At 39.5% G+C, this 26,532-nt stretch overlaps 1 protein-coding gene across 13 annotated transcripts in view; it reads right to left on the reverse strand.

Annotated features, from left to right (window-relative positions):
- The window catches only part of CEP350 (centrosomal protein 350), a 75,848-nt gene that overhangs the window by 29,131 nt on the left and 20,185 nt on the right, over positions 1 to 26,532 (reverse strand). For 4 of the 13 annotated variants that reach the window (XM_075760382.1, XM_075760370.1, XM_075760371.1 and 1 more), the window contains 20 exons: positions 26,268 to 26,381; positions 23,078 to 23,221; positions 21,592 to 22,247; positions 20,787 to 20,908; positions 18,214 to 19,277; positions 16,746 to 16,899; positions 15,376 to 15,539; positions 14,214 to 14,403; positions 12,437 to 12,657; positions 12,162 to 12,325; positions 11,333 to 11,491; positions 11,005 to 11,136; positions 8,653 to 8,789; positions 8,159 to 8,278; positions 6,268 to 6,434; positions 5,544 to 5,740; positions 4,802 to 4,986; positions 3,401 to 3,488; positions 2,871 to 3,017; positions 1,903 to 2,060 (listed from right to left, as the gene is read on the reverse strand). In XM_075760382.1, the coding sequence (XP_075616497.1) occupies positions 1,903 to 2,060; positions 2,871 to 3,017; positions 3,401 to 3,488; positions 4,802 to 4,986; positions 5,544 to 5,740; positions 6,268 to 6,434; positions 8,159 to 8,278; positions 8,653 to 8,789; positions 11,005 to 11,136; positions 11,333 to 11,491; positions 12,162 to 12,325; positions 12,437 to 12,657; positions 14,214 to 14,403; positions 15,376 to 15,539; positions 16,746 to 16,899; positions 18,214 to 19,277; positions 20,787 to 20,908; positions 21,592 to 22,247; positions 23,078 to 23,221; positions 26,268 to 26,381 (4,483 nt within the window). The remainder of the gene's footprint in view (positions 1 to 1,902; positions 2,061 to 2,870; positions 3,018 to 3,400; positions 3,489 to 4,801; positions 4,987 to 5,543; positions 5,741 to 6,267; positions 6,435 to 8,158; positions 8,279 to 8,652; positions 8,790 to 11,004; positions 11,137 to 11,332; positions 11,492 to 12,161; positions 12,326 to 12,436; positions 12,658 to 14,213; positions 14,404 to 15,375; positions 15,540 to 16,745; positions 16,900 to 18,213; positions 19,278 to 20,786; positions 20,909 to 21,591; positions 22,248 to 23,077; positions 23,222 to 26,267; positions 26,382 to 26,532) is intronic. The other 9 variants (XM_075760383.1, XM_075760374.1, XM_075760379.1 and 6 more) reach the window with 6 other exon arrangements.

The following is a 26,532-nucleotide window of genomic DNA, read 5'->3' on the forward strand; positions in this document are numbered from 1 at the left end:
TGGAAAAAAAAAAAAAAGATTTCAAAAACAATATTGACAAAACCACTACCTGATACAAAGTGGCAAAGGATGTCTTGAATGCAGAAGTACATTTGTTATCTCTTACAGTACTAATACTGTATCTCAAAATTCATAAGCTGTAACTTGGTTTTGTATCACCATTTGAAATTTTGTATGTTGAATCTCAAGTGGAAAAAAAAAAAATAAGATAAAGACCTTTTTAACAAAAAAAATAGGATCAGAAGAAAAATCCTGTTTTGAAACCCTGGAACTCAACATGGCCTACAGAGCATATCCTTTTCAAGTGCCCATCTTAAGCCATTTACCAACCTCAAAACATACTTGGAGAAAGAGTTTGCTGCTATACCGATGGGGTGGTTTTCACACGACTTGGAATGCCAAGAGTTTAGTTTTGGAAATATGACACTTCAGAAACTGGAAATCATTTGTGGTTTTGGCTGTTGAGTTTACCGATCCTACCAGAAGAGTCTGAATAAAACAGCAATCAATTCAGGCCAGAACACAAAGACCATCTAACTAGAACATGTTGGGGGTTTTTCCTACTTACACTAAATCCTCACTTACTACTATTGGTTTTTATCTCCAGCACATACAAATCGATTCAAGTGTGGGAAACATGCCTCTCACATGATTACAAGCAAAGAGGATGCTAAGGATTCACAGACAGCCTGCCCTTACAAATGGTAGTGCTTGCTTTTTGATGTTTTATCCAGCTCTGTTAGGAGTCTCAAGAGAAAAAACGTTATAAAGATCACCCATATGGATTAAAATATAGTGACCTACCTTGGTTATAAAGTTAAAAAAGATTTTTTTAAGCTAAAACTATTTCTCTTGGTAACTGTCAGAGGCCAGACTTTTAATGGGTTAGTCTCAAATAAGAATTTAAGGCTTCAAATTAATGAGCACGTATTGGTAAAGCATTTGGGATGCTTAGTGCAGACAAAAGTAATTCCTACACTGAAAAGATGCAGAAACTATTTTTGATTCAAAACAATTGAACAGGTGAAATCAACAGATTCATTCTTAGTTTTCAGACCCAGGAACTGCACATATACTTCATTATTTCCTCTGCAGACTAACAATGATTTTCAACTTTCTCCCAACCTGTGGACCACAAAGGAGGAAAAGAAAGGTCTTAGTAACTGCCTTCTCAGTCACACACATATGACCTCCATTAATAAAGAAAATATTTAACAGAATTCATCCCTAGCTGATTTTAATGCAATTAGAATTGCAATTCAGCAGCTGCATAATAAGGCAGAAATCACGTGCCTTACAAGCTCAATGGCTTTCTGTGAGCCAACTCAGTTACTAGTTTTTGCGTAAGACTATTGCTATTTATAACTTATGCTTCAACTCAAGATAAAAATTGGTACTGTAATTCCAGAAGTTCAATCCCTATATTTTTTCCCTTTAAAATCAAAGAGGAGATACAAAATACAGGCACCACTTTGACTGTTTGACTTCAGGTCTCTCATTGCAAGAGGAACTCTGACAAGATGCACCATCAAGCTGGAGCCTGTCCAAGTTCCTTGTATGCACAAATGTCAAAGTCTCTTAAACCAATGTGCTTTTACCGACTCTATCATTAAAACCAATCTTCTACAATAAAACATTGACTACATGGTCTGCCAACTAACAATGTTTGAATCTCAGTATTCACGCAAGAATTGTAGTCTTCAAAGCATTATATTCAAAGATTAATATAGTTCTATTAAGGCTTCCAACTGGCTATTTTTCAGACAACTCAGATCAAAGTGTATGTGATATCAATACCTCTGAAATTTTTCTGATGGCCATTTTTAGTGCAGACAGCGGCCAAACCAATTCGTTCTATTAAAATAGTAAACTTTTGTATAGGAAAAAAATAAAATTAGTTACTTTTCATCCATTCTGCTGCGCATTTTTTTAAGTTTCTGCATAATGCTACTAGTCTCACTGCTGGAGATTGAGATTGGGGAAGGGCTGCGTGTTTCTGCATCAGTTGGGAGTGGGCTAGAACCATTGCTCTGCTTGATGTCATCCTCGCTGTGAAGTTCCTGCAATTAAGTGTTAAAAAAAAAAAAAAAAGCAACATTCAAAGAAAGAAAAGTTATTCTACAATCTTTTAAAAAAATTGTGTTAGTTTATCTTACTTCTCCCCAGATTACATCAAATACTACTTCAGATAAGTCAGTCCGCCTACAGATTTAACTTGATTTTCTGACTCAATTTTTATTTAACACAAAGTTTTTAGGCCATCTTTTTTCTCCATAATTTAAATTCTCCTCGAACTCTATCTCGAGCAAAAAACCCACCAGAACTCAGTTACCCAAACAGGGAAGCAATCCTTTTTATATTACTATTATTAAACTCATGTCTCCTCAAAATTTTGTATGGAGGCAGACAGTTATCAAAATCCCATCTCGCTATCTCATGAAGCAGATGCAAGAAACTTAGTGTAATGACACTAACACACACACACAAAGCAGCAAGTTTTGGGTTTAGCGCTTACATTTAATTCTCTGGGGTCTGACAAATAATCAAACAAAAATCAGAGCCTGAGAGATCTAAGCATCACAAACCTGGTATTCCCAAAGTTATTAGTTAAGCTTGAGAATTAACAAACACCATCTACTGCCAGTTAAACCAAAATATTTTATAACTTCTCCAAATGCATTTCCTTAAACAATGCTTTAAAGAAATTAAACATAAAATTACTGAGATAAAGAGGATGAGACCATTTGAGGCAAACGAAACTTCGAAGTGATGTGTCCAATCTAGCAACTTTCCATTCCTATAAACAGTGAAGCCAGATACCAGCTGCACGGCCGAAGGGGGAAGACTCCAGCTCTGTACTGAATACTTACCAGCTTGTTTTCTCCTGCAGACTTTAGTTTTTCCTGCAGTTTCATTGTAGTCTGACGGATTCGTTCTATTTCTGCCTGCTGTTTAAGGATCAGCTGTCTCTCCTTCCGAGCAGCCTTGTTAGCCTCTTGAAGCCGCTTAATTTCTGCCTTTTAGGTATAAAAGATTAAGCATAAGAATTGTCACAGATAGCTCTCAAGAACACACTCTCAAGCTGCCACAGGGTGCATGCTATGGGGTTAAAATGACTGAAATTACACGATGAAGTAACTAGCCTGAACTTCAGCAGCAAAGAACAGAAGAACACTAACATACCTAAGTCTCAACCAGTGAGATTATTGATACAGAACGACCCTTTTAAACAATGTTAAATACTACTGAAATGCAAATAAAACTTACTGGTAAGAAATACTGCTAGGTTTCTCTCCAAATGCCTGGTATGGAGTTTTCTCAATTCTTAGCTTTTACAGTGTTTGAAACATTTAATGGCTACACAGGGGTTTCAACAGGATTTTCCTAGGGCATCACTTACTTTTTCCTGCTGTAATCTCAGCAGCAGACCACGCTGCCTCTTTCGAATAGGCGGCATCTTATCATCCTCTCCCTTGTCTCGCAAATGCCTGCGAATAGATTGGAAGAAAGGATTTAATAAGAAAAAAGTGCACAACAATGAGCTTTTACTCTTTAAAGTAGGAAAAAAAAATTTACTTTTCCTAACCTGCAGAAGAGTATATGGCTGTACTTAATCACTGCCATTCTCTATAGTGGAATATTTTGTACTGTTTAGCCAAAGACATGCACAGTTAAAAGGCCAGTGCAGTAATACGAGATCTCACATGAATGGGCAGAAGTTCTGCAGAGGTAGTATGCTCACCATTTAAGACAAAAGAAAGGATGCTTGGCTCACTACCTCGCAATCCTTTATCAAACCCGTAATGTCAAGCGGTTGGAAGAAAATGTCTGGTGAGCAACGGTACTGCATGAGATGCAGAGAGTGACTATGGAAAAGTATTATTGATTAAATCTGGCCACCGCTGTTTAGTAGCATCACTAGGTACTTCAAGTGGCATTCCAGGACAAAGCATATGTTAGGTTGGAAACAAATCATTAAGGACAACACCTATCAGGCTCAAAGAGTTGGGATGGTTCAGCCTGGAGAAAAGGCGGCTCCGGGGAGATCTAATTGCGGCTTACCAGTACCTGAAGGGGGCCTACAGGAAAGATGGTGAGGGACTGTTTATCAGGGAGTGTAGTGACAGGACAAGGGGGAATGGGTTTAAGCTGAAGAAGGGTCAATTTAGATTAGATGTTAGAAATAAATTCTTCACTGTTAGAGTGGCGAGGCACTGGAACAGGTTGCCCAGAGAGGTTGTGGATGCCCCATCCCTGGAAATGTTTAAGGCCAGGTTGGATGAGGCTTTGGGCAACGTGGTCTAGTGGAGGGTGTCCCTGCCCACAGCAGGGGGGGTTGGAACTAGATGATCTTTAAGGTCCCTTCCAACCCAAACCATTCTATGATTCTATCCAGATGCACAAAACTTGGCCCGCGTTAACTAAAAACGACCTCAGATAGAACTTTATTTGCTTGATGTCTAACTGTTTGACAGTTTTACACATTCTTGAATTAAGACTTGTAGAGCAATGGTTGGGAACTACCTTCTCTGACTCACAACACACATCTGATATTCTACTGTTTCAATGAAATTCTCTTTTATCAAACCACATTTGAGGTAAACATCAAAGCGCACTTACAAACTGGGTGCTGTTCTTTCCAAGTGACACTAATGTTTTTAGATCATCAGATTACTGATGCCAGAAGACTAGTTCAATCATTGATACTTAATAAGGGAGGGGTAGGCTGGAAGCAAAATCTTACAAAAAAATTACAAGAAAATGGTCAGTCAGCACCAATGCATATTCAGAGCTGCCTTACTTCTTCTGGTGTTCCAACCAAGCTAATTCAGCCTTGGTCTTCTCTTTCAGAGCCTTCTCCCGGAGCCGAAGCAGTGAGGACTGATGAGCTGCTCGCATTTCCTCCTCTTTCATGTACTGTCTTACCATCTCCATGGTAAATTTAGAGAAACTGTCCTGCCCCCCTGAGAACGGCAGGCTTAGCTCCTGGAAGGCAAGACAAATTTGGCATGATTTGATAATACAGAAATTCCAAGGGTTTTTTGTTTTCCAATGACAAAGCATGTGTGCATATACAGAGATACACACACACAAAAACAGATTTAAGAAGGGAAGCTGTTTTTCCTCTAAGCTTTGTGCAGACCAGCTTTTTACGCCCTGGGCTGCATTACACTTTCGGGATGTCCCCTGTTGGGTCAGAGAGATGAAGCATCCTCTTGTACTTCCTAGGTGTGTGTAGGCACAGTAGGAAGAATTAATCCACTGGGCTTTTATAAACCACCTCAAAAGCTCACTCCTCTTCCGCAAAGCTACAAGGGAATAGGTAGAGGATGGACTGTTCCATAAGCCAAGTGATTGCACTTGTACAACAGTGACATAGAGCATGATTCATACAACTCTATGTTTTGAGATGCTCAAAGAACCACAGGGACGAAGAGAACCCTAAAGTTTACAAGCGCAACTAAGAATGGCTCACTTGAAGCCCATCAGATTAACCATCTAAAGTTCAGAGAATTTACCTTAACTATGGTTGCTTGACCTACCTTGATAGATGACAGAGCTGTTTTTTCTGGGGAGACTTCCTCATCAGAATCATCACGATTACCCCGTTTCTTCTCTAAGTTATTTCTGCGATGACTCTCAGAGGGCAGCAAAGACCGAAAAGACTTTTCTTCAATCTCATCCTCTGTCATGGACTCATCAAATTTCAGGGAATATTCTGTTGCAATAGAAGCAGAATCTGAGGGAGAAATCAGGGAAGTGGTTTTATGGTCAGATATGTACCATGAACACATTTTACTCTCTCTCCTCTCAGTAAAGTTGGGGGGACAGGAAACACAGGGAGATAACTACTCTGATGCAGAAAAATGGCTGTTTAGAAAAGAGCGACCTTGAGTTAGAGGACATCATGAAACACTGTTATCCAAAAGACCTAACAGACTTCTGTACACAGGTATAAACACATTTCTGGGGCTGCTGACACATTTGGTGTTCCACCTGCGTATTCAGCAAGTGAACACCTGGCTACAGCTAGCACAGCACAAAGCAGAGTGGCCCACAGACTCCATCACTCTGACGTGCAGAATTGCAAAGGTTTCCATCTCACTGTGTCATCCCTCTGTAACCTCTTAAGAGGCTACCAATTCACCTGGGGCTCAGCTTTCTTCACACATATTCCCTCATTTATTTCAGAAACTAATTCTGAAACAGCACCTCCCTCCCTCCTTAGCATCTTCAGATTCATCACATACAAACAACACAGCTAACCTTTTTCATCTGGCAGCGATAAAATACTATCGCTCGGCAAGGAATCATCCACAGCAGTATGAGCCTGCTCTTCGATACTGCTACTCAGCTTTTCACGACGGGAAAGCTTTTTCTCATTCTCCTTAGAAGATGGAGCTGAAGGACTCTCTTGGCGGCTGCTGGTACTACTGTGTTACAAAAAGATTTTTTTAAAAAAAAATTACTTTGCACATTTCAAATATTTCTATTACACTACTACTGTACATAGCATGATTAACAAGCCAGCAATAATCGACATGCAGAAGGTATGGTTTTGTTTTTAAAATGCAGCTTGGCTGCTTTAAAATTCCATGCCTCATCAAGCTGCTGATTGACAGCGGAACTTGTTATTTTTATTCTACCTTAGAATGCAAGTGATTTGTAGGTATGCACACCCTCTACTTGGCAACGAGTACTGATGATGAACCACTGAAACATCTCTCCTTATAATTTTTAAAAAGCATGAGTGAGATACCAATACTGTTTTAAGTTAGAAGAACTACAGAGGACAAAACCATTCCAGTTGGTCAAGATCAGAGGAGGGCAGTGGGAAACTTCATGGGACCTAACTAGATCAGGTAAGTCAACCGGAAACAAAAAGCTAAAATCCAGTATTACAAACAGGCAAGATACTGAAAAGTAACACCAGAAACGAGTCAAATCTAAACCTCAGGCAAGCAGCACTCCAGGCACTTTTACAAAATCTCAAGCCAGTGCACAGCAGCAGCAAAAACCCTAACAAAATGGACAGATACACAGAAAACAGAGTAGAAAGTAAAGCACGTTACAGAGTAGGCAGTTTTACAGGTCCCTGCACTGCATTTTCAGAACATACGCTCCAGTCTATGTCCCAGTCCGTTTCAAAAAGACACAGAGCAGAATGAGAAGGGCACCATACGCAAATATTTGGGACAGGGAAAAAAAAAATCAGATAAACAGAGACTTAAAGTTTAGGTTACAAAGGTGATGCAATAGAAGTACGCAAGTAGTCCACAGCCCAGAAATCAGAATAATCTCCACTCAAAAATTTCTGAAGGTATTTCATCCAACCAAAGTCACGGCCACATCCAAGTTCTGAACACCTGCAAGGACAGAGGATCCCACAACCTCCTTGCACCCCTATTCCAGTGTTTGACCACTCTCACGGGGAGTATTTTTTCCTCCATGATTTTCCTCTTTCTGGAAGGTCACCATTGCCTTTTGTCATCTCACTGTGCACTTCCAAGAAGAGCCTAGCCTCACGTTCCCTAACAATGCACCTTTAGGATACTGCAACCAGAGCCCTGTCCCCTTAGCCTTCTCTTCTCTAGGTTGAGTTAGCGCATTTTCAGCCTCTCTTTTACATCACTTACTCCAGCCTCCCACCCATCGTGGTGGTTCACCAGTAGACTTGTGTCAGTATGCTAATGTCGTCTTTTTACCGAGGAGCCTAAAACTGGATACTGTATTTCAGATACAGTCTCACCAGAGCTGAACAGAGGGGAATAACCATTTCCCTTCACCTGCTTGCTAGACTCTTGCTAATTCAGCTGAATGAGAAAGCAGACGTGGAACTCAATTATTCTTAAGTTAGGAAGAGAAAAGTGACCAATGAGAACAGATACAGCAAATTCAAAACTGAAGATATTGACACAAAACATACTATTACACTGTGGACAACAGCGCAGTAGGATTTTTAATTAAAGACAAAGCAAATTCTGGTAGGCATGTAAGCCTTCAAGCTCTGGAATATAAGACAGGTTTACTTGTTCCAGGTTTAGTACTGACCTTCCCTCTCTTTAAAAAAACACTGAAGGAAATGTCTTGATATTCCTTTCTACTTTAGTTCTTATTTACAGTAAAAAAACCTCTGTGTAATCTAAACTCTTCTTACCTCTGATCATGAACCTTTGATCTTGAGGACTCTGAATAACTGTCAAACATCGGTGAGTATGCCTGTTTTGAGTCACCTGTCTCCTCTTTACCTTGTGATATGGCACCAGACTCACATTTCCTGAGAAAGGGAAGCATTTGGGGTAAATCTACATTGTCTTGAACCAAAGCAAATACAGTTTTCACAAGCTTTCATCAGTTTACTAGAAGTAGTGACAGCTAAAATTTCTGAGAAGATCACTTAAAGCTCAGACTAGTTAAGTCATCCCACAAAACATTTAGTTCATCTTTTTCTACTCTTTTATACAGAGCTTCACAGAACCAGTTAATGTCACCTTTGGTGTACACTATTAAGGGCATAAAGATGGATTCTAAATAATTCTTCTTAAATGTTCACTCACTGCAACATCTTAAAATTTTCTTCAAGAATAGGTGAAGCAAAACCTAACAAAATCTTACTTCCCCCTTCCTAAGATGTGAAACATTAGGCAAAACCTGTTTGTATCAGTTCGGGCTCTCAGTTGTTTGATGAACTCTGAATGATGCTGCCGCTGGTGGTCATACAAGGCGGTGACTGGAGCAGCTGGAGCACTGACAGCATCCGAGATCTGTGTTCGTGCTAACTCTGTCATCTGAGAACAATAAAAAACAAAGGAATACAATGCGCTTATAAGCATCAAAGTGTCTTTGAAAGAGAAGACAGTCATTCTCACAGGCAATTTACTGATTTATTGAACAAATGGGTAAGACACAGGTTTGAGATGGTTTGTAATTACATATGTGTCAATTTTGGTTGTAGGAGGTATATGTTGCTTTGTAAACACATATTCTTTAATTTACGCAGAGTGGAATTACTGATATGAAACTACAGACCTGCAAGATACTACTTATCATTCTAATCACCTTAACCAAATTCTGATCAGTAGAATGATCCCAGACTTACCATTACAATTAATTAAAAAAAACCCCAAACCAACAAATGCCAAATATACTGTTTTCTTTTTATTTGAAAGTGCATCTTGCCCAAAGAGCAAGAAATATTATTTTCATTTTAAAGGAAGTAACAGGTTTAAAGTTCCAATATCATGGAAACTGCCAGGTCTAAAACTGGCAGCATTAAATCAACAAATAGCCATAAAGTTCTACCTTTTAATGTATGGCAGGCACTATGTACCTGACTAGAAAATAAAAACTTCTTCAGAAATCACAGCAGAGAACGCTGAGTTTTAGAAGCTTTAGAATTCATTATTTTTTCTTCTTGTTCCAAGGTTTGCCTCTTGCAGAGCAGGGAACTCCGATTGGTTTGGAAGGTAGGAATAAGCTGTATTTCAGTAACTTTCAATACACGTACTTTCTCCATTAATTTTTCATGCGTAATATTTTAGAAAAACAAGTGAATGTTGGTGGGGTTTTTTTAATTGGATTGTTTGTATACATCACCCACTATTTTATTCTTCATTAGTATGACAGTCAACTCTAAGCAAACTTGCATAGCAGCATGCTATATTACCTCTTTTGCATAAGATAAACTTCTCATTGAAAGCAATACAGAAAATCAACTCCATTCCCTTATACATAAGAAATTACAATGTACATCCAAAAATATTCCCAACATATCGGTGGCCAGCATTTCTACTGCTGCATTCCAGTTAAAATAAATGGTGGTTCAACTGAATATCAGGAGCCACTTGTGAACGTGGATGGAAAAGCTACTCTACTAGCGCATCATCACTGACCAGGTCATCCCTGTCAACCTCTCCACTAGCACCTCTTACTCTCGGACTTCAAACCTAAAGCAAGACGAGAGATTAAAACCTTACACCAAATAAAAGCTGTCTCTGTTTCTTCTACCTTGTTTCTTAACTGGTTTCCACCCACTTCGGCTCTATAAACTACAAGTGTTTCTTTGTCTTTATCCAAGACCTCACTACCTGCTGTCAACAACTACTGCATGTATCTCAGATGCCTGAGCTTTTCCACTCCTTTAACCTAACCCATCCTTGTCTATTCAAAAATTATTTCAACTTTGTGCATTTGGCAAAGCCCAGAACAAGTACATCAGTATTATTCTGCGGTCCCATTACCTATCATAAAAACAGCCTGGTTGAGCACCACTACATGCACAAGCTGCGAAGAAACGGTTATGCTCATACCCATCCGCCTTCTGCACTCCATCCCATAACCCTAATCCACAGTCATTGCGATTGCTAAACTGTGAAGAAGCAAAAGCATTTTCTCGTTACTGTGTTTCTTACCTATGTGTGAAGCAGCTGCTACATGTTGGGAGCAACAAGTATGAAAACTGATAAATGGATATATAAAACTGAAAACTAATCAATATTCTGTATGCCACAAGAAGAGTGAGAAGAGACTCAAAAAAAGAAAAGTTCAAACTCTGTACCAAGGTAAGAGCTCTGCTGAAGATCCTCCCCCCCCTTTTTTATTTGTTGGTCTCCTACTGTCAATAGAAAGCAAAATTGCAATTTCTCTGCTCTTCTAATTTAATTTCCATATGAAACAGATACAGGATCAATCCCCAATGTAGTGCAACTCTTACAAATTAAAGATGTTGTGTTCACTATCATCAATCTCTCCTGGAAGAACAAACTTCTTAACAGTTCGTTAACTGGAAAATCATGAGAATAGTGAACAGGGATTTAAGGCTGCTGACTGACTTCTAAGTAAAGACACCAGAAAAGCTCCTTTAAAATCCTATCATTCGTCACATTACGGAGGTGAAGAAGTTGCACTGAGAATGATGCCGAACAGAGAACAACGTAGAGGCAAAAAAGTATTCAAAATAATACTGAAATGAGAACAGCTTTTTCCTTTCACTCGGGACCTCACCTCACAGATCTGGTGAGCTGTATCTGTAGTGAGAAGAGCAGTTTCTACCTGTTTGGCTGCAGCCTTGCATGGGGTCTCTTGTACAGCCTCCTGCCGTGATTGGACCAGGTGCTGTAGTGACTCTGCATGGACCTACGCAGGAAACACAGACAGTTCAGCTCTTCAACATTTTCTGGCTATAATAACTACAGTTTTATTTCTCAAAATCTGGGGGGAAAAGTTTCAAATGGCCCCCAAGAGCTTTTTTTCAGCTACATTAAACCCCTTCACCACTTCCATTTGTTCACAGCTTCAAATTAAGAATACTTGTAGGCACGGGTTTACTTACAGCATTTTGCCTCTTACACACTCCACATTTTTTGAAGGGCAGCATTACCTGAGCTGCCTTCTGCCTTGCCTCGTCCAGTTGTCTCTGACTTTCTAAAGCTTCTTGTTCGGCCTTGATTTTCAAAAGAGCTAAGTCGCGTTCATGGCGCTGCTGCTGTGCCTACAGATCAGGAAAACAAGTTAAATGTAAATGCAAGTTAAATGTAAATACCTTTTCTGCCTTAGCCACTGGCTGCAACTATCTCTGAAAGATCTAGATCTACTCTACTTGTGGTGCCTCTTCTGCTGAAGTAAAATTTTCAGCCTACTGACTGATCCTCTCCCTTTTTAAGTAGGCAGTAAACAATGCATATGCCCCATACTTTTCCCCTTCTTCTCCAAGAGAGAGGATTTAGGAAACCAATTAATTCAACAAACTAGAACAAGCAGTCTTGTCAACATAAGGAAGTCCCAACCAAAAATATCCTTTTCATGGAATAAGACAAATGATCCAGCCTGAACAACTACACTGCATGGCATTGGGACCCAACATCACACCCAGTAAATCATCAAGTTTTTACATTACTGAAGTACACAACCAAAGCAGTGATTCCAGCTAATGATATATTCATGACACATATTCCAGAGTCACCAGTTCCTTGGTGTCAACGTAAAATAAGAAAGATAACAGACATTAATCCTAAAAAATGGACATTATCAGAGATGCTCCATCACGCCCATTACAACTTCTCTGCTTTGCTAACAAAAGCATAACTTGGTCCTAATTTGATTAATTTTCTCACAAAATAAAAAAAAAGGAAGGTTAAGGCAAAGAAATATTTTTCCATTACCTTTAGAATCTGAGCCAAAGAAACGCTCTCCTGCTGGGCAAGTGATATGCCTCGTACTCGTTCTACATCTGAAAGCTGTCGCACAGACTCCTCAATAGCACTGAGGTAGTTCAATTCTGCTGACAAACGATGCTGAAGACCAGCAGGGGAGAAGCGCATACATCCTGCAGAATAAGACTTACCAGTCAACCTCCATAGACTTCAGTGCCCCACAGAAAAAAAAATTAAAAATATAACAGCTCTGAGATTAGTATGCCTTTAATAAAACAACTCACCGTTTGCTGGGGCTGCTCCTGCTACAGACCTGCTAGTTCCCAGACTCAAGTCAGGAAAGGCTAGGTTAGGCTTCAGCCCTGACCCTGTACTTCCAGAAAAGCCAGCAGGTGACTTGACTCTTTCTGCTGTATTGCCAATAGAATCAAACTGCAACATTTTTTGAGAACCAGGAGATGGAGAACTCGTCGGTGTCTTCTGGGATCTTCCCTTGTCTGAGAAACTGACAGTGAAATGGAAAAAGAAAGGAGTCGATACTCTTAAATCCAGCCATTTGATAAGACAATAATGCAATAACCTTGTTCTTCCATTTATATATATACACCAAAGAGATCTATGCAAAAGGCAGAGTCTCTTATGGTTGCACAGGCCCAGTCTGCATTTAGGAAAGGGCCTCATGAAATGGGTTTTGTACCTATATCTCAGCTTAGAGTTAAGTTTTTAGAGCACCCTATTTTTCCTCCAAGTATTAAACTAGTTAGCATACACACACACAAACTAACATGGTATCTACAGGTTCTTCATGGCCAGACAAGCAGTTTCAATGCCTCCTGTTAGGAACCTGGTATGTGAAAGTCAAGATGCACTCATGTGCATTTATGCATCTGTTTTGAGACTCTGAGTGAAGAGCTTTGTTTTACCCACAGGAAATTACAGCAATATTTTGCTATCAGAATATGCCAAACAGTATTTTTAAAAAGGAAACAGGTTACTATCAGCACGTGGATGCAACTGAATGCGATAAACCACTGCCCTGAGTCTCCATCTCTCATCAAATAGCAATGAAATGCTCGAAGGTCAAAAACTTGACTTGAACAGTTAGTAAAATACTACAGAAACATTCCTTCTTAAGGGAAAGGTTCTTTCCAAACATACAGAAAATAAGGCAGACACTTCCGAAATTTACTAGTTCAGTTTCATTAAGCCAAAAAGGATTAACAGAGGCTGCTTAAATCCCTTAGGAAGACTTTCTGCTTTACTTGGCACATCTTAGGAGGCCATCGGACCTTTTAAACCCAGTACTGGATGTCACTGAAAGTCACCTATATAAGTCAGTACCTCAGAGCCATTCTATACCCACACAGAATGAGTGAAAGACCACCTGTATTATTTGTTGCTTTTTAGAAAAAAGTATAGTGAAAACTAAGCTGAGTGTATTTCATAACTATCATCCTTGCATAATTAGCAGAAAATAAACTGCATGCATAGCTAGACATACAGAGGACACAACAGAAAAAATTTTTCTCTTCCTCCACACTCTTTTCTGAGGTACACTTCATCTCTCAAAAAAACCCATCAGAGCTGGATAGGCTTATGGGTATTAGCTGTACAAAAGTCTAGCCAAAAATGTATGTGGATCCTACTGAAAAGAGCAAGATGATGGCACACGTTGACTAGCTATCCCCGCCCCCCCCCCCCCCTGCCCCCCGTTCTTACAGACCATCTGTAGAAGTGGAAAATGAAAATTGTCTTTCAGTGCTTAAGGTACTGAGCCTCACAGGATACCTGTGCTGGCCAGTTATCCTTACAAAAACCAAGCGGTCATTTGGGCAGCAATCACGGGTTTGTGTTTTCTCTTACTACAGCCACCTACTTTGGTGTTTCGTATTTAAAATACAGGGGGGGAAAATACGTTTTCCACATGCTCATCTTACTAACATTTGATCGTTTCTGTTACTTTCCTTTGGCATATCTAAAGACATAAGCATCTTTGATAACATGCCATACCACTACCAAACTTAGTTATATTTGCATACAGTCTTAAAAGGTTCGTGTTACCTCATTAGGGAGTGTCCCGACAAGTTTTCCAGCGTGCTGTCTGTATCTGGGTTCTGTTCATGATCTTTATTAGAAATTCTGCTACTCGATAAGGACTTCTTTGCCTGTTGGGATCCCCGCTCTAATTCAGATAGCATTTTATCATCTTCTACAGGAAAGTGGTGAGAACTTCCATTGAAAGAGTCCAACCCTAAGAAGCAACATCATTGCCAAAAGTTTACGTTTTGTATTCTAAGTATGAATATCTTAGCCATCAGGAGCCCCAAAACAAATAATTCAGAACTTTTTTCCCCACTTAAAGATGCCTTTGAGTTACAAGTCTAAAAATCCAACAAGCAAGAAATGTAAATTTGGCAGCTTCCTACAGGAGATTAAGTTCTTTGCTGTGTATTATGTCCACTGTCAACAAAACTGTCACTGAGCTTTCATTTCAGCAGACTATCAGTTTAAATAAAGAAAACAAGCATTTGACTCTTCAATACTGAAAATTAGAATAAAGCCTAGCTTTCTTTGGGTAAGCTAGAGAATTTTGAAAAAACAAGGAGGAGGTTAATTTGGAATGCCCAATCTTATTTTTCTCATCTTTTTATTGACTTTGAGTCTAGCTTTTCCTTATGTCATCCATTGTTTATATAGTAAGAGTGTACCAAATATCAAGTTTTATGCTTTTGTAACATACAAGTTACTGTAGGAAAACGTGTATTTATTAATTTGTGCACTTACAAAAACTGTCCGTGATCCAAAGATGAAGTATGTACACGCAAACTTCTTGTCACCTTCATAAATGTGGCCATAACTCAGATTTCTCAGCAGCCTATTGGAATTTCCTCAGTACAGAATCTGAGGATAGTTCCCACATGATATTAAAATTAACTAATTTGCTAGAAGGCTGGTTTAGGAAAGGAAACATTTTCAATATTGTTAATAACCTCTTGCCTATTAATTTCAGATGACTGAAATTAAACTTTCCGACCTTATTTTAAGGTCAGAGAATAATCAGAGTCAAAAAGAATTTAGGAAGGAATCACTGGAGCAGTAAATAAATCTTCCTATCAGTATTAGATTACAGTTTCTACATATGTAGAGAGAATACAATTTTCATAATGAGAAAACCCTAAAACTCCTTCCAAAAAAATTCCCTACAGTCAAGTACTGCACTTACGTTCCTTTTTCCCTCTCTTTTTAGAGGAAGCAGATGAGCGAGAAGATGCCGCAGACCGTGGTCCAGACGAATGCTGAGAAGCAAGCTCTACAGATCGGGGTTCATGGGGAGATTTCCTACTAGGAACTTCTTCCTGAATGCTTGAATTACTGCTGCCAGCAACACTAAAAAGGAACACGGTGACAGTGATTAACTAAGGACTTCCAACTCCCACATTACGCTGCATATAACAAATCCACCACACTTTAAATTAGAGACAGATGGCTAAACCTGCACTAATTAGCCCATCTTGAAAAGCATTGATTTTGAGATTAAAAATTATGACAGCTAAAACATTAGGAAGTTTGACATAACATTGAACATATTGAAACATACTTCAGATAATATAAAACAGTGCAAGATGGATAATAACCCTCTTTCCAAGGCTAACCCCTAAGAGCTATTTGACTACAGACTTGGACAACATAAGAATGACTCCAAATACGACTGCATTTTACATAATCCCTGGGCATACAGATATCATCAACACATTGACAGAAATACGAGTGATTTTCAATAAAGAATTACAAAAGATTTGCAAATAAGGGGGTAATGCATCATATACTAAATAATACCAACAGAAGACTTACCAGTAAGTTGAATCAGAAAGAAAGCATTTTTGCAGCCAACATTTTCAGCGTGCAAAGTGCCTTTTACCTTCCTTCCGAGGTAAAGTACCACCAATATAAACACGTTACTTGTGGCCTTCCCCAAGGTGTCCAAAAGATGTAAATACATCTCGTTATAAAAAAGGGGTCTTAGGAAATTCAGGAAGCCCCATGAATTCAGTAATAACATGCAGATTCTAGGATTTACAGTCCTCAAGTTTTAGTCTGAACAAAAGGTTTTAGAACTTCTTACAGATAATTTATGTATCCGTTACTAAGCTTTACTGAACCCTTACTGAAAGCAATTATAGGCTTTTTACAGAATTTTGAAGTACTGAAGGTATTTCAACACTTTCAAATCTCTTTTCTTTTTTCTAAATTACAAAGACTAACCAACTGAGCATTACAGCAGCCACACAAGTTGGAGAACTAATTTTCACCTGACTACAAAGGGCAAGAATTTTGCCTAAAGCTACCTGCCAGACTAAAGAACAACAAAAATTAGACAGAGAACAGGAATACTTGACTCTAATCTTTGTGTCTTACCATGCTGGTTGCTATGTTAACTGCAAGGTCCTAAGGAAATACGTCATCACTTTGACTAGTATTACAATGCAGCGTAACAGAAAAAATATCCAGCATATGATGAAACAAATTTTGTGTTAACTATTTTCTGTCAAATTCTACATTTTGATTTTTACAAGAAGCCTAACACACAGTTACCTGAGGTCACGTGCAATCTTTTTGTCTGTTAAAGTGCTACTTCCCTGCGACGACACAAAATCATCTTCATAAGAAACCACGCTCTCGGGAGGGCTCAGGGCAGGCAGTAAAGGGCGCAGAACGGCAGACCCTCCATTCGACCTTTCATCAAACACTAAAGTGTGGACAAAGAGGGGAAAAGACAAAAATGATACCAAATGTGAACAGGTAATAAAGCTGCAGGAATTAAAATGCTCCCAACAACACATTACAAAGACTTCCTTTCAAACACAAGAACATCAGGAAAACAACAGTATAGCCATCCCGTGGCAGATTTAATGCAACATAACAAGCACAGTCTTCCTCTTTTGGTAAGTTATTGAATATTCTACTTCATGAACACAGTCCAGCTAAAACATTCTTGAAGAGCACAGTGCTTGACAGCAGAGCCATCTGCAGAAAATTTAAATGCAAACATCTTTAAGGGAAGTAAAATGAGAGAAAACAGAATCAATAAAAAAACACAAGATAAAAATAAACTTCCCAGAAAACACTCCTCAAAATGAGGAACTCAAGGCAGAAAAACAGTACTCATAAAACAAAGAGTGAATTTGTACAAAAAATGAAAATCAAATGAAGCATCCTGCGTGAGACACTTGTAAAGCATGCCCTAAGATACTAACGTCTGGAATAGGCTCATTTAAGCAAGAGACTTTCCCTACTGACATATCAAAAACCTTACCTTCTCAAAATCCAATATTGTTACTGGAATTTTAATTGCCATACTACTTGGAGACATTATCTAATAACTCATATCAGCAAAGATGCAATAGGAAAGTGCACATCATTCATCCACTGAAGTTACATGTTTCTAATAATATAGTAACACTATATTATTCTTGCATAGCAAGAACTCAGGATATGTGCAAGCACTCATGTTTATGCCAGGAGGGAAGTGCTGCGTAAAGCATGCATTTCATCTTTCTGCCCTACCTGAAACATGAATGATGTGTTATTACAGATGATCTGGAGTGCATATATAGTAGGAAGATGCGCATTCCAATCCAGAGGGTCTGTTCTCCACGGTGCAGAGAACCATTTCCAAATACACTCTGGGCAATTCAGGTTTAGTGTGCAATTTTGTATTCAATAAATGTAAACTTTACATTCACAATTCTGTAACTACGGGTGTCCTTAATACATGTAACCCAGCATATGAATTAATACTGATCTAGAAATAGAGCAATCTAACATAAAATCAATCTTCTTCCAGGCAAGAACTGGGGGGTTGTTTGGGTTTTTTTTTTTTTTCTTCTTTTTTCCTTGGACAAAAAGGCAAAAGGAAGAAATAATTTATCATCCAAAATAAAGTGAGAAAGTCTTATACATATTCATGTCTGAGACACCTGCAAACTATAAAGTGTAAGGGGTAGTAAGACTAGGAAAAATAGTAATTCACAAGACCTTTGAGAAATTTTTCCATTTTTACCTTTTCCATGAAGCTGATAACTTTTCGCAAAGATGTTGATGACACTGTGGGGACTTCCCTTCGCCAGTTCCTCCCACGGCCACTTGCTGTGCACGCCACTTGTCTGAGTGAAAAGTGGCAAATACTTCTCAGCTTCTTTCTGAAACTCCTTTAGGGGTTCAAAAGCATTTCTCTCCCGAATGCAGAAATCCTTCTCTTTTAATGTCTCCAGCATCTTCAGTGGCAACTGTCTGTGCTGGCCTCCTTCCTCTTCAGAAAGGCTTCCATCACTCAGGAGAGGCCCTTCGCTGATGGAGTCAATGCTGGACTCGTGAGGCATTACAGCTTTGTTCGGGGCATAAGCCTGGCTTTCACGCCCTGGGCAGTCGCTCTGTCTCTTAGATAAATGTCCTAGTATCCCCTCATGCCTGTTAGCAGCAGGGGACCTCATTCCAAGGCTGACTGCAGCAGTATGAGGCCTGATCGTCTCGGGGAGCTTTTTAAATTCACTAAGGTTGCCTAACCCTGGAAGGTTGTCATCAAAGGCTGTATGAGACACACAGGTACCCAACATCTTTTGAATTCTGGCCGAAAAAGCATCTTCATTTTCCTCTCTCACAGGAGGACTCACAGCCTTTGCCCACCGCCCATCATCCTGGTTTTCTTGCATAAATTCATGGTCTGAGTTCCACATGGTACCATAATTGATACCAGCCCCAGCCAACTTTTTGGCTTCGCTTTCAATTCTGCTAGAAAGGGAAGCAGCTGTAGCTTTCAAAGCTTCAATTCGATCTAATTTGCTCTTATATTGGTTAGCAGTAGGTTTTACTAAGAGATTTTGCTGTGTGGCAGATGAATTCAGGTATGGCTGAGGCATCAAGGTCAGCGATCCCACGGGTGCAGCATGGCTCCTCTTGCCTGCCAACATCGCGTCACACTCCTTTGACAAAAGGTCCATCTGCTCCAGACTCCAGTGCTGGGGACAAGGACCTCCACTTGAGCCCATGAGAGCTTGCGGGTGAGAGAGTTGGACTCTGGGGCTCAACCTGTCTGGCTGTACCCACGGAGGCTCCATCAAATCGCTCCTGAAAGGAAAAGTCAACATTTAAGTTGGTAACTTATACAAGTACTGTTATTTTAGATGAAAGTATCATTGCCACAGATTTATTTTTCTGGAAGAAATACTTTTTTGTGGAGTCAGAGGGGCAGGGAATGGGACAGTAAGCAGTTACAGAATGTTATTTAAAAAAACCAACAACACATCACCTTCCAATTTTGAAATGCTGTTTATGGTGTACTGTGTGTTTTAGAGTTGTAACAAGCTGCGTGTTTTCCTCAGCAGCAGTAAGTCTTTTCCAAAAGTTTCCTGACTTCAAAAGGGAGGAAACTTTTTTTTTTTCCCTTGGAATTTCTTAGCCCCAGCCTTCCCCCTCCAGTTGAACCCAGCCCATGTTTTACTGGAGCTGTAACTCAGGGTAGACATGAAGAACACTTAGTGAAAAAGGATGACTGGAAATACAAGGATGTTTAAAGTTCTGTAATACAACTTTTTTTATTTCCAGATAGCTCCCATTTGCATGACAGGAGCCCTGCAGAGACCTTCCTTCACTAATACCACTTGCACATATTCTGAATACTAGGAAGCCTGGAAAGTCCCTCACAGAAAACTGCTTGTCTGCTGACTGTGAGGCTCTCCATATAACTTATGCGGCCCTTTAAGTCTCATCCCTCCCCTACTATTAGTACTTACATTTTCTCCTTACGATGTTGCACTAACAATATTTACTAACATATGGTTTAGCAGCCTATTCTGTACACAGGACTACACAACATTCCTAGTGCTTCCTTGAACTTTTTCAGAATGGAAATAGGTCTCGTTGAATTCACAAAGTCAGTGTGGATTTGACCAACTTAAGGTACAGATAATGAAGCAAGTATATATTTAAGATGTAGGCATTCATCATGTAATTAAAAATGAAGACACACTTGCACAACAGGGATATTAAGGATATGCAAGAAACTTTATGATTTTTAGTTCCTTATATTTAAGTGCTTGGTTAGGCACCTTGACTTACAGTAAGGAAAACTTTGATAACACACTGAACAATTAAAAATGGGGAAAGCACCACAAAAGGAAATAGGGAAAGCCTAGTTCCAAGCAGAAGCAGAGGGGTTTGGTACTTTAGAGACAGTAACTAAAGGCCTGAATGGAAAGGCCAAGACAGTAGATTAAACAGAAACACCGAAGAAATCAAATAAGAAAAATCAACAGATTTATTCATATGATCAGCTCCTGTTGCCCAATAGCAATGGCAGAGGAAATAGTCTCCCAATACAAAATGCGTATCCCCTTGATGTCAGCAAAAGATTAACAGCAACTACCGTTCACTTTATTTATTTACAGACTCACTAAAAAACCCATAGCCAAACTTTTCATATGCATCACCTTCCTCTTACTGCAAGGAAACGTTGTAATTGCCATAAAGACAATTACTGTCACTGGAATACAAACTTAAGGGCCTAGTCTATTTTCACCTCTCAGAGATGAAAACTGGAGTATTTTCCTCTGTCTCGAAAGGCCCACAACAGCTTACCTCTGCAGCGGCTGGTGCGGTTCTGAAAGTGACATGTCGCTACTTGAAGATGCACTAGGAGGACGCTCTTGAGCCTTGTTTTCTTTGTCAGATTCCCCAGATGGTTGATAACCAGGTCTGGGCTAGAAATGAAGAGAACCAGAAAAATGCATTTTCAAAAGTCTACAGGAATTTAGAAGCTCTTGTCTCATTAAAATGGAAAAGGCTTCCATTTCTTAGTGTAGTATCACATCTTTCCTACCACACAAAGACTTAAAATCACAAAACATTTATGTTTTTGTCTTAGCAGAACATACTGGGAAAAAAAGCTTTGCTCACATACTGAACTAGTTCAGCCAAACACATCAAATTGATATTAGTCTTTTACCATATATTAATCTTCTTTCATATTCAGTTTCTGATTAGCAAACATATTTAACTCACTGGTGATGAAGTTTGTCCGCTGACTGAATGCAACTTCAGACAAAGCTCTTCAATTCACAGTGTGACTAATGTTTATGGTTTTCTTAAGAGCCAACCTTTATAGCTGCGGTTAGCCAATATGCAGAATTCTGCTTCTATTTATAACAGAAAGATGATTTCTCCCAGTCACCTTTCTAGTAGGCCTTGCTGTGCCGAAAAGTATCCACCAGCAAGGAGGCTCTGGATCAAAATCACTATGTTTAAGCAAAAACTGCACAGTTTTCTCTGTATCCTTTCTCTTAACTGATAGCTAGACCAGGACAAGTCATGACCTTCCCAAACAGATGACCTCCTATTCCTGCAAACAACTGCAACACACTAAGTTATAGTGAATCAGCTATACCTGTGTTTCCTGCACCGTAGGCAGCTGAGGTGGCTCTTCTAAAAACGTACGTTCTAGCAATAGTTTAGAATAGGTCTCCTGTAACCGTTTGGCTGCTGAAGGCTCAGGCGGAGGCACGTTCTTGACTTTAGTAAAAGCCTCCTTCTGCTTTCTGTAGAGCTCTTGGAGCCTTTTGTTCTTCTGTTCTGTTGCCTCCTTTTGTGCTTTCTTCTCTTCATTCTGCTTCTTCTTCCTCTCCTCCTGCTGCCTGATGATGTACTGACGAACCTCATCTGTATCATAGTGACGTTTCTTAGAGATCACCTGAGGCTCCTCACTGGCAGCTATCTTGTCCGGTTTCCTTTTGGTTGGGCTGTGGCTCCTGGCATTCTGAGTAGGCAAAATGGATTTCTGATTCTGCTTTTCCACATCTTTCTCTTGCTTTGTACTCATGGAATCCAACTGCAAGTCATCGAGAATTCCACGTATCTCCACGGGCAGGAAGTCCTTATTTAGAGGGGCATGATCTTCTGGTTTATCATCTGGAAGAGCAGCTTCCAGTTTCTTCAGGTTATTCTCGGACCGGACTTTACTCCTTGACCTTTCAGAACTTCTTGAAGAGGTTTTACGGCTAACATCCAGTCTAGAATCTGAACCTGTCCTTCCAATATAGCCTGCTAAAGAATAAGAGTTGTCAAATACTTCAGGTAAAAATCAAATTTGGGAACTACATGCCATTGCTGAAACAGCTACAAAAGTGAGGATGAGGGACGAGTGCAGATCTCACTGTAAACGTGCTTTTGCTTCATTCAGTGTCATAGTCTGAATACAGCAGCCTTTGCTTCAGCTGAGCTCACACCCTCTGTACTCTCACCAGCCTCACCTCCTCACAGGGATAAGCAACATGGCAGCTCCCACTCTCCCTTACTTTCCCTGCCTGAAATTCTGGGTAAATTCTGAAAAGGGCTGAAAAGGGCTGGCAGAGGAATCAATGATGCACATGGATGACATTACACAGTATCTGGAAGAACCACAAGTGCTGTGAAACAGGGATGCCCAACCATAGCTTACATATTATATGCAGCACATTCAGAAAATTCATCTGGCCTGTGAACCACTTCTAGCCATTCCTTTCCCCATTAACTTCAAGAGGCAAAGACAAATTGCCAGTTATCCATTTTTTTTGTTGTTGCAAACTATTTCCCATCTTTTGCAGAGCTCCTGAGCACCTTTGCAGCATGTACTGCCCATCAAGTCACTCGGGCAGGGCAGGCTTCCCAGGACACCAAGAAGAGTCCATAATCCACCCAGGAAGAGAGGTTATGCATCCCAACCATAAATGTGAGCAAAATTCTCCCCCCTCGAACCCCAAGTTAAAAACAAGAGTTACTTTAATAAGAAACTGATTACATTCCAGCTCAGAAGTCTGCTTTATTCTGCGGACATGCAGTGCTATATAATAAATTAAGTAAAATGTAAAAAGTCCAGTGATACAAGTACAACTTACCAGACTTGGCAGCTCGCTCTCGTCCTGTTCTGTCACTAGATAGAGCTCTTCTGTCCTGTTCTGTTCTGGGAGCTGGACCCAGTATCTTTTTTACTAGCTTTTGTCCCTCCCGCCAGGAGGACGCACTTATTACATAGTTTCCACCTGCATAATAAGTAATAAATAAAAGTCAAGCACTAGATGGATTTTTCCAACATATCAAAAAGAAGTATTTAATGCAACTGTTAATCACTTCTATACCATTTAATTCTGCATAAGTAGTACAGCTGCAGTTACACAAAACAGTCCTAACAGTGATGTACCATGAAGACACTCAGCAGCTGAATCACAGAATGATCAGCGTTTCACGCCTGCACATAATGCAGTGTAAAAATCTGAAACATACTGTAGCACATTAAACTGATTTAAAAAAGAAAAAAGGTCTAAAATGTATAAGAAAACGTTACGGGCAGGGGGAGAGGGGGAATATTTGTAGAGAACTGAGAAGCTGTTCATCTCCACTTAAGTAAGGAAAATAAGAAAAAAAGATAAAGGATCTAAAATGCTGTAGTAATAAGAACAAAACTAAAGGTGTGAGATAAAAAATCATTCATCTTCATATGAAAAGAGTATTAGCTGATATTCTAGGGAAAAAAACCCCAAACACAAAAGCTTTCAAGATTTTTACAGACAATTAATTGTTGAGACAGGTGTCTTGTGAGGAGGTTAAAAAATACCAAGCAGCAGTTGTTCTACACCAACACTAACTCCCTGTCCTCTAGCTGGGATTTCTGTACCAGGGCTGAAAACAGTTAAGCTATAACCCTATTAGTTGATATTCAATTCAAGAACAGACTACCTTGCAGGTGACAGAAACCCAATCAAAATGTTATTAGTATTATTTTATCATCCTACATATAATTAAATGAAAAAAAAACTAGGTATGGTGGCATCTTTACCCAATATTGTTTAGATTAAATGCTAGGTTTATTCAACTCAGCTTTCATCCCACTAACTTCCAATATATTTTTTTTTTTTTAAATAAATAATGAATTTAAAGAGCTTCAGAGAAAAGGATCGTGTAAAAAAGAAAAGTATTAATAACCTAATTCAGACCATTTAGCAGTATTTTACTGCTGGAGAAATACCTAACTTGACTACCCAATTTGCAGTTGATTTCTAACTGTTCAATTGTAGTTTCTACCTCCGACAGCACTGCCTGAACAGACCCAGACCCTGCCGCAGGAACAGACAGACAAACAAAAAGACACTGTACTGCGGGCCCTATAAGACTCTGAAGACCTGGTACCAAAGCAACTTCAATTGAAACCCAGGACAGCAGACCAACAGTAGTTTGGTAATCCCACCACCCACCCTCCTTTCTTTTCTTTTTCTTATTTTAAACCAGAAGGAGGAAACCTGTTCAGCCAGAAGCCTGTAGCCCACTATTCATTCATTTACTAACAGTACTCCTTGCTGGCATTGTAAATTATCCAACTATTTTATAAATCCGTCACTTGAAACGTGTCACTACAAGCCTCTTTCAAAAAGACGTTATCAGCCCAAGGGGTTCTCTTGCCGAACTCACTGTTCTCAATTACTTCTGTGTGCATTTAAAAAGGCAGTGTAAAGTCTCATCTTCCATTCCAAGTCAGCTGTTTGAGCTAAAACATGCTAACGGAGCGGAACACAAGCTGTGGCTATTTATAGCCTTGGCTATGTTAAGCAGTTTCTTATTGCTATGACTGGGGGAGGATGGACCATCACAGATACGCCACTTAGATCTGGTTCTTATCTCCTAGGGATTTCAGGCCATCATTCTCCTCAGATTTAATTCATTACGGAGAATAACCATCACCATCAAAACTTGCAGCAATCTCTACGCTCCTCCCTCATGTGGAACTGTCACAAAAACTTAAGTTAGTTTAGTATAGTCCCTTAAGTGTGAATTGATGGACATAGGAAGGAGCAAACCCATGCTTATCACTTACTTAAGTACTAGCATTCATTACCACACAATATTCACATGCAGCTTCATCAGTGACAGAATACAGAAGTGCATATTCCCTCTCAAAACAGCTTTGCAATAATTTTTGAAAGCAGCTTTTTTTCTTAACAGGCCTTCTTCAACAAAGTGCTTACTGATTATAGGTCACTGTATGTAAGGAGAAATAGAAAACCTTAAAAGGTGCAAGAGATGCCTAACCTCGCATGTATTTAGAGAAAAACTCTGTGTGATTGCAGTGGTAACCACTTACTTTGTAGGGAAATTAAAACCAAATACAAAGCAGATGTGGAACTCTTCACAATTCCTTTGTTACTCAAAATATCAAAGATTAACACGACAGGAAAGCTATGAAGCCCTGACAGAATTCCAGGTGCAGTTAATTTCATTTCCTACTATAAGGCACTGCTCTACAGTAACCTGCTCACATGACCTTCTTTAAATACTTTAATTGTATTTAATGTACAGCGGAAATGTCAGACAGCAGTGAAAATAAAAAAAAAAATTAGTAAAAGAAAGAAACATTCCTTTATAAATAGCAAGATTTATAAGACTTGTCAGGGCCTGTGTTTTTACATTCCTTCACTAACTGAAAAAGCTAAGAATGGATCAAGCCAGAACCAAAGGTGCAGGACAGCAGCAACTAGACACAGGATGCAGAAGAACATCCTGCTTTCTGCTTCCCTGTTGAGAAATCTCACAAGAGAACAGCTTTCACTGCAGCCCCTCCTCACAGAGGAGGGCAAGTCCCGCTGGCACTTATATTAAAATCAGCTCCATTCCTCCTCTCGGCATTATTCACTGAGCTGTAGGTCAGGCACTAACCAGCTTCAACACGAGCAAACCAGAAGCAGGATCCACAACAGGGCTACTGCTACTTTTTGTCTGCGTTGGCCTGACAGATACCAAAGGATACCCCTCATCTCCCCAAGAAATGCACACTCCTCAGCAGTTTCCATAAGATACACGAAGCAAGTGGAAAGGCAGAAAATTAAAGTAAACCAAAAAAGCACACACAGTTGACCAACAACAAAAACATACACATCCCCAATACAGCATACAATCTACAAAACACACTACAACAGCATTGTTGCACATCTGACAAGACTCTGAAAGCAATATGCTTTAATTTTTCTCTCTTTCCAGAGACAAAACTCATCTGCGAAGGACAAGCATTTGTCTTCCCTCTACAGTAGAGCTGGTCACCTTGTTTGGACTCTGGACTTGATGACCGTGTCAGTTTTTGCACTTTCCGCACTGGTCTGGTTGCTTTTTTCTCTTTGTTTCTCTCACTAGGTTTTTCTTTCACTGTTGAATCCTCTAAAAACAAACAAAAGCTGTTAAGTGATATCCCACAGGAAAGAACATTGAATAACAAGCTTGCTTCAACATTTACGTTGAAAAAGTAGAACTCAGAAACACAACAAAACTCACTGACTCTCCCAGATTACATATTGAGATCAATATATAA

This window comes from Balearica regulorum, chromosome 8, assembly GCF_011004875.1.
Source record: "Balearica regulorum gibbericeps isolate bBalReg1 chromosome 8, bBalReg1.pri, whole genome shotgun sequence".
Lineage (NCBI taxonomy): Eukaryota > Metazoa > Chordata > Aves > Gruiformes > Gruidae > Balearica > Balearica regulorum.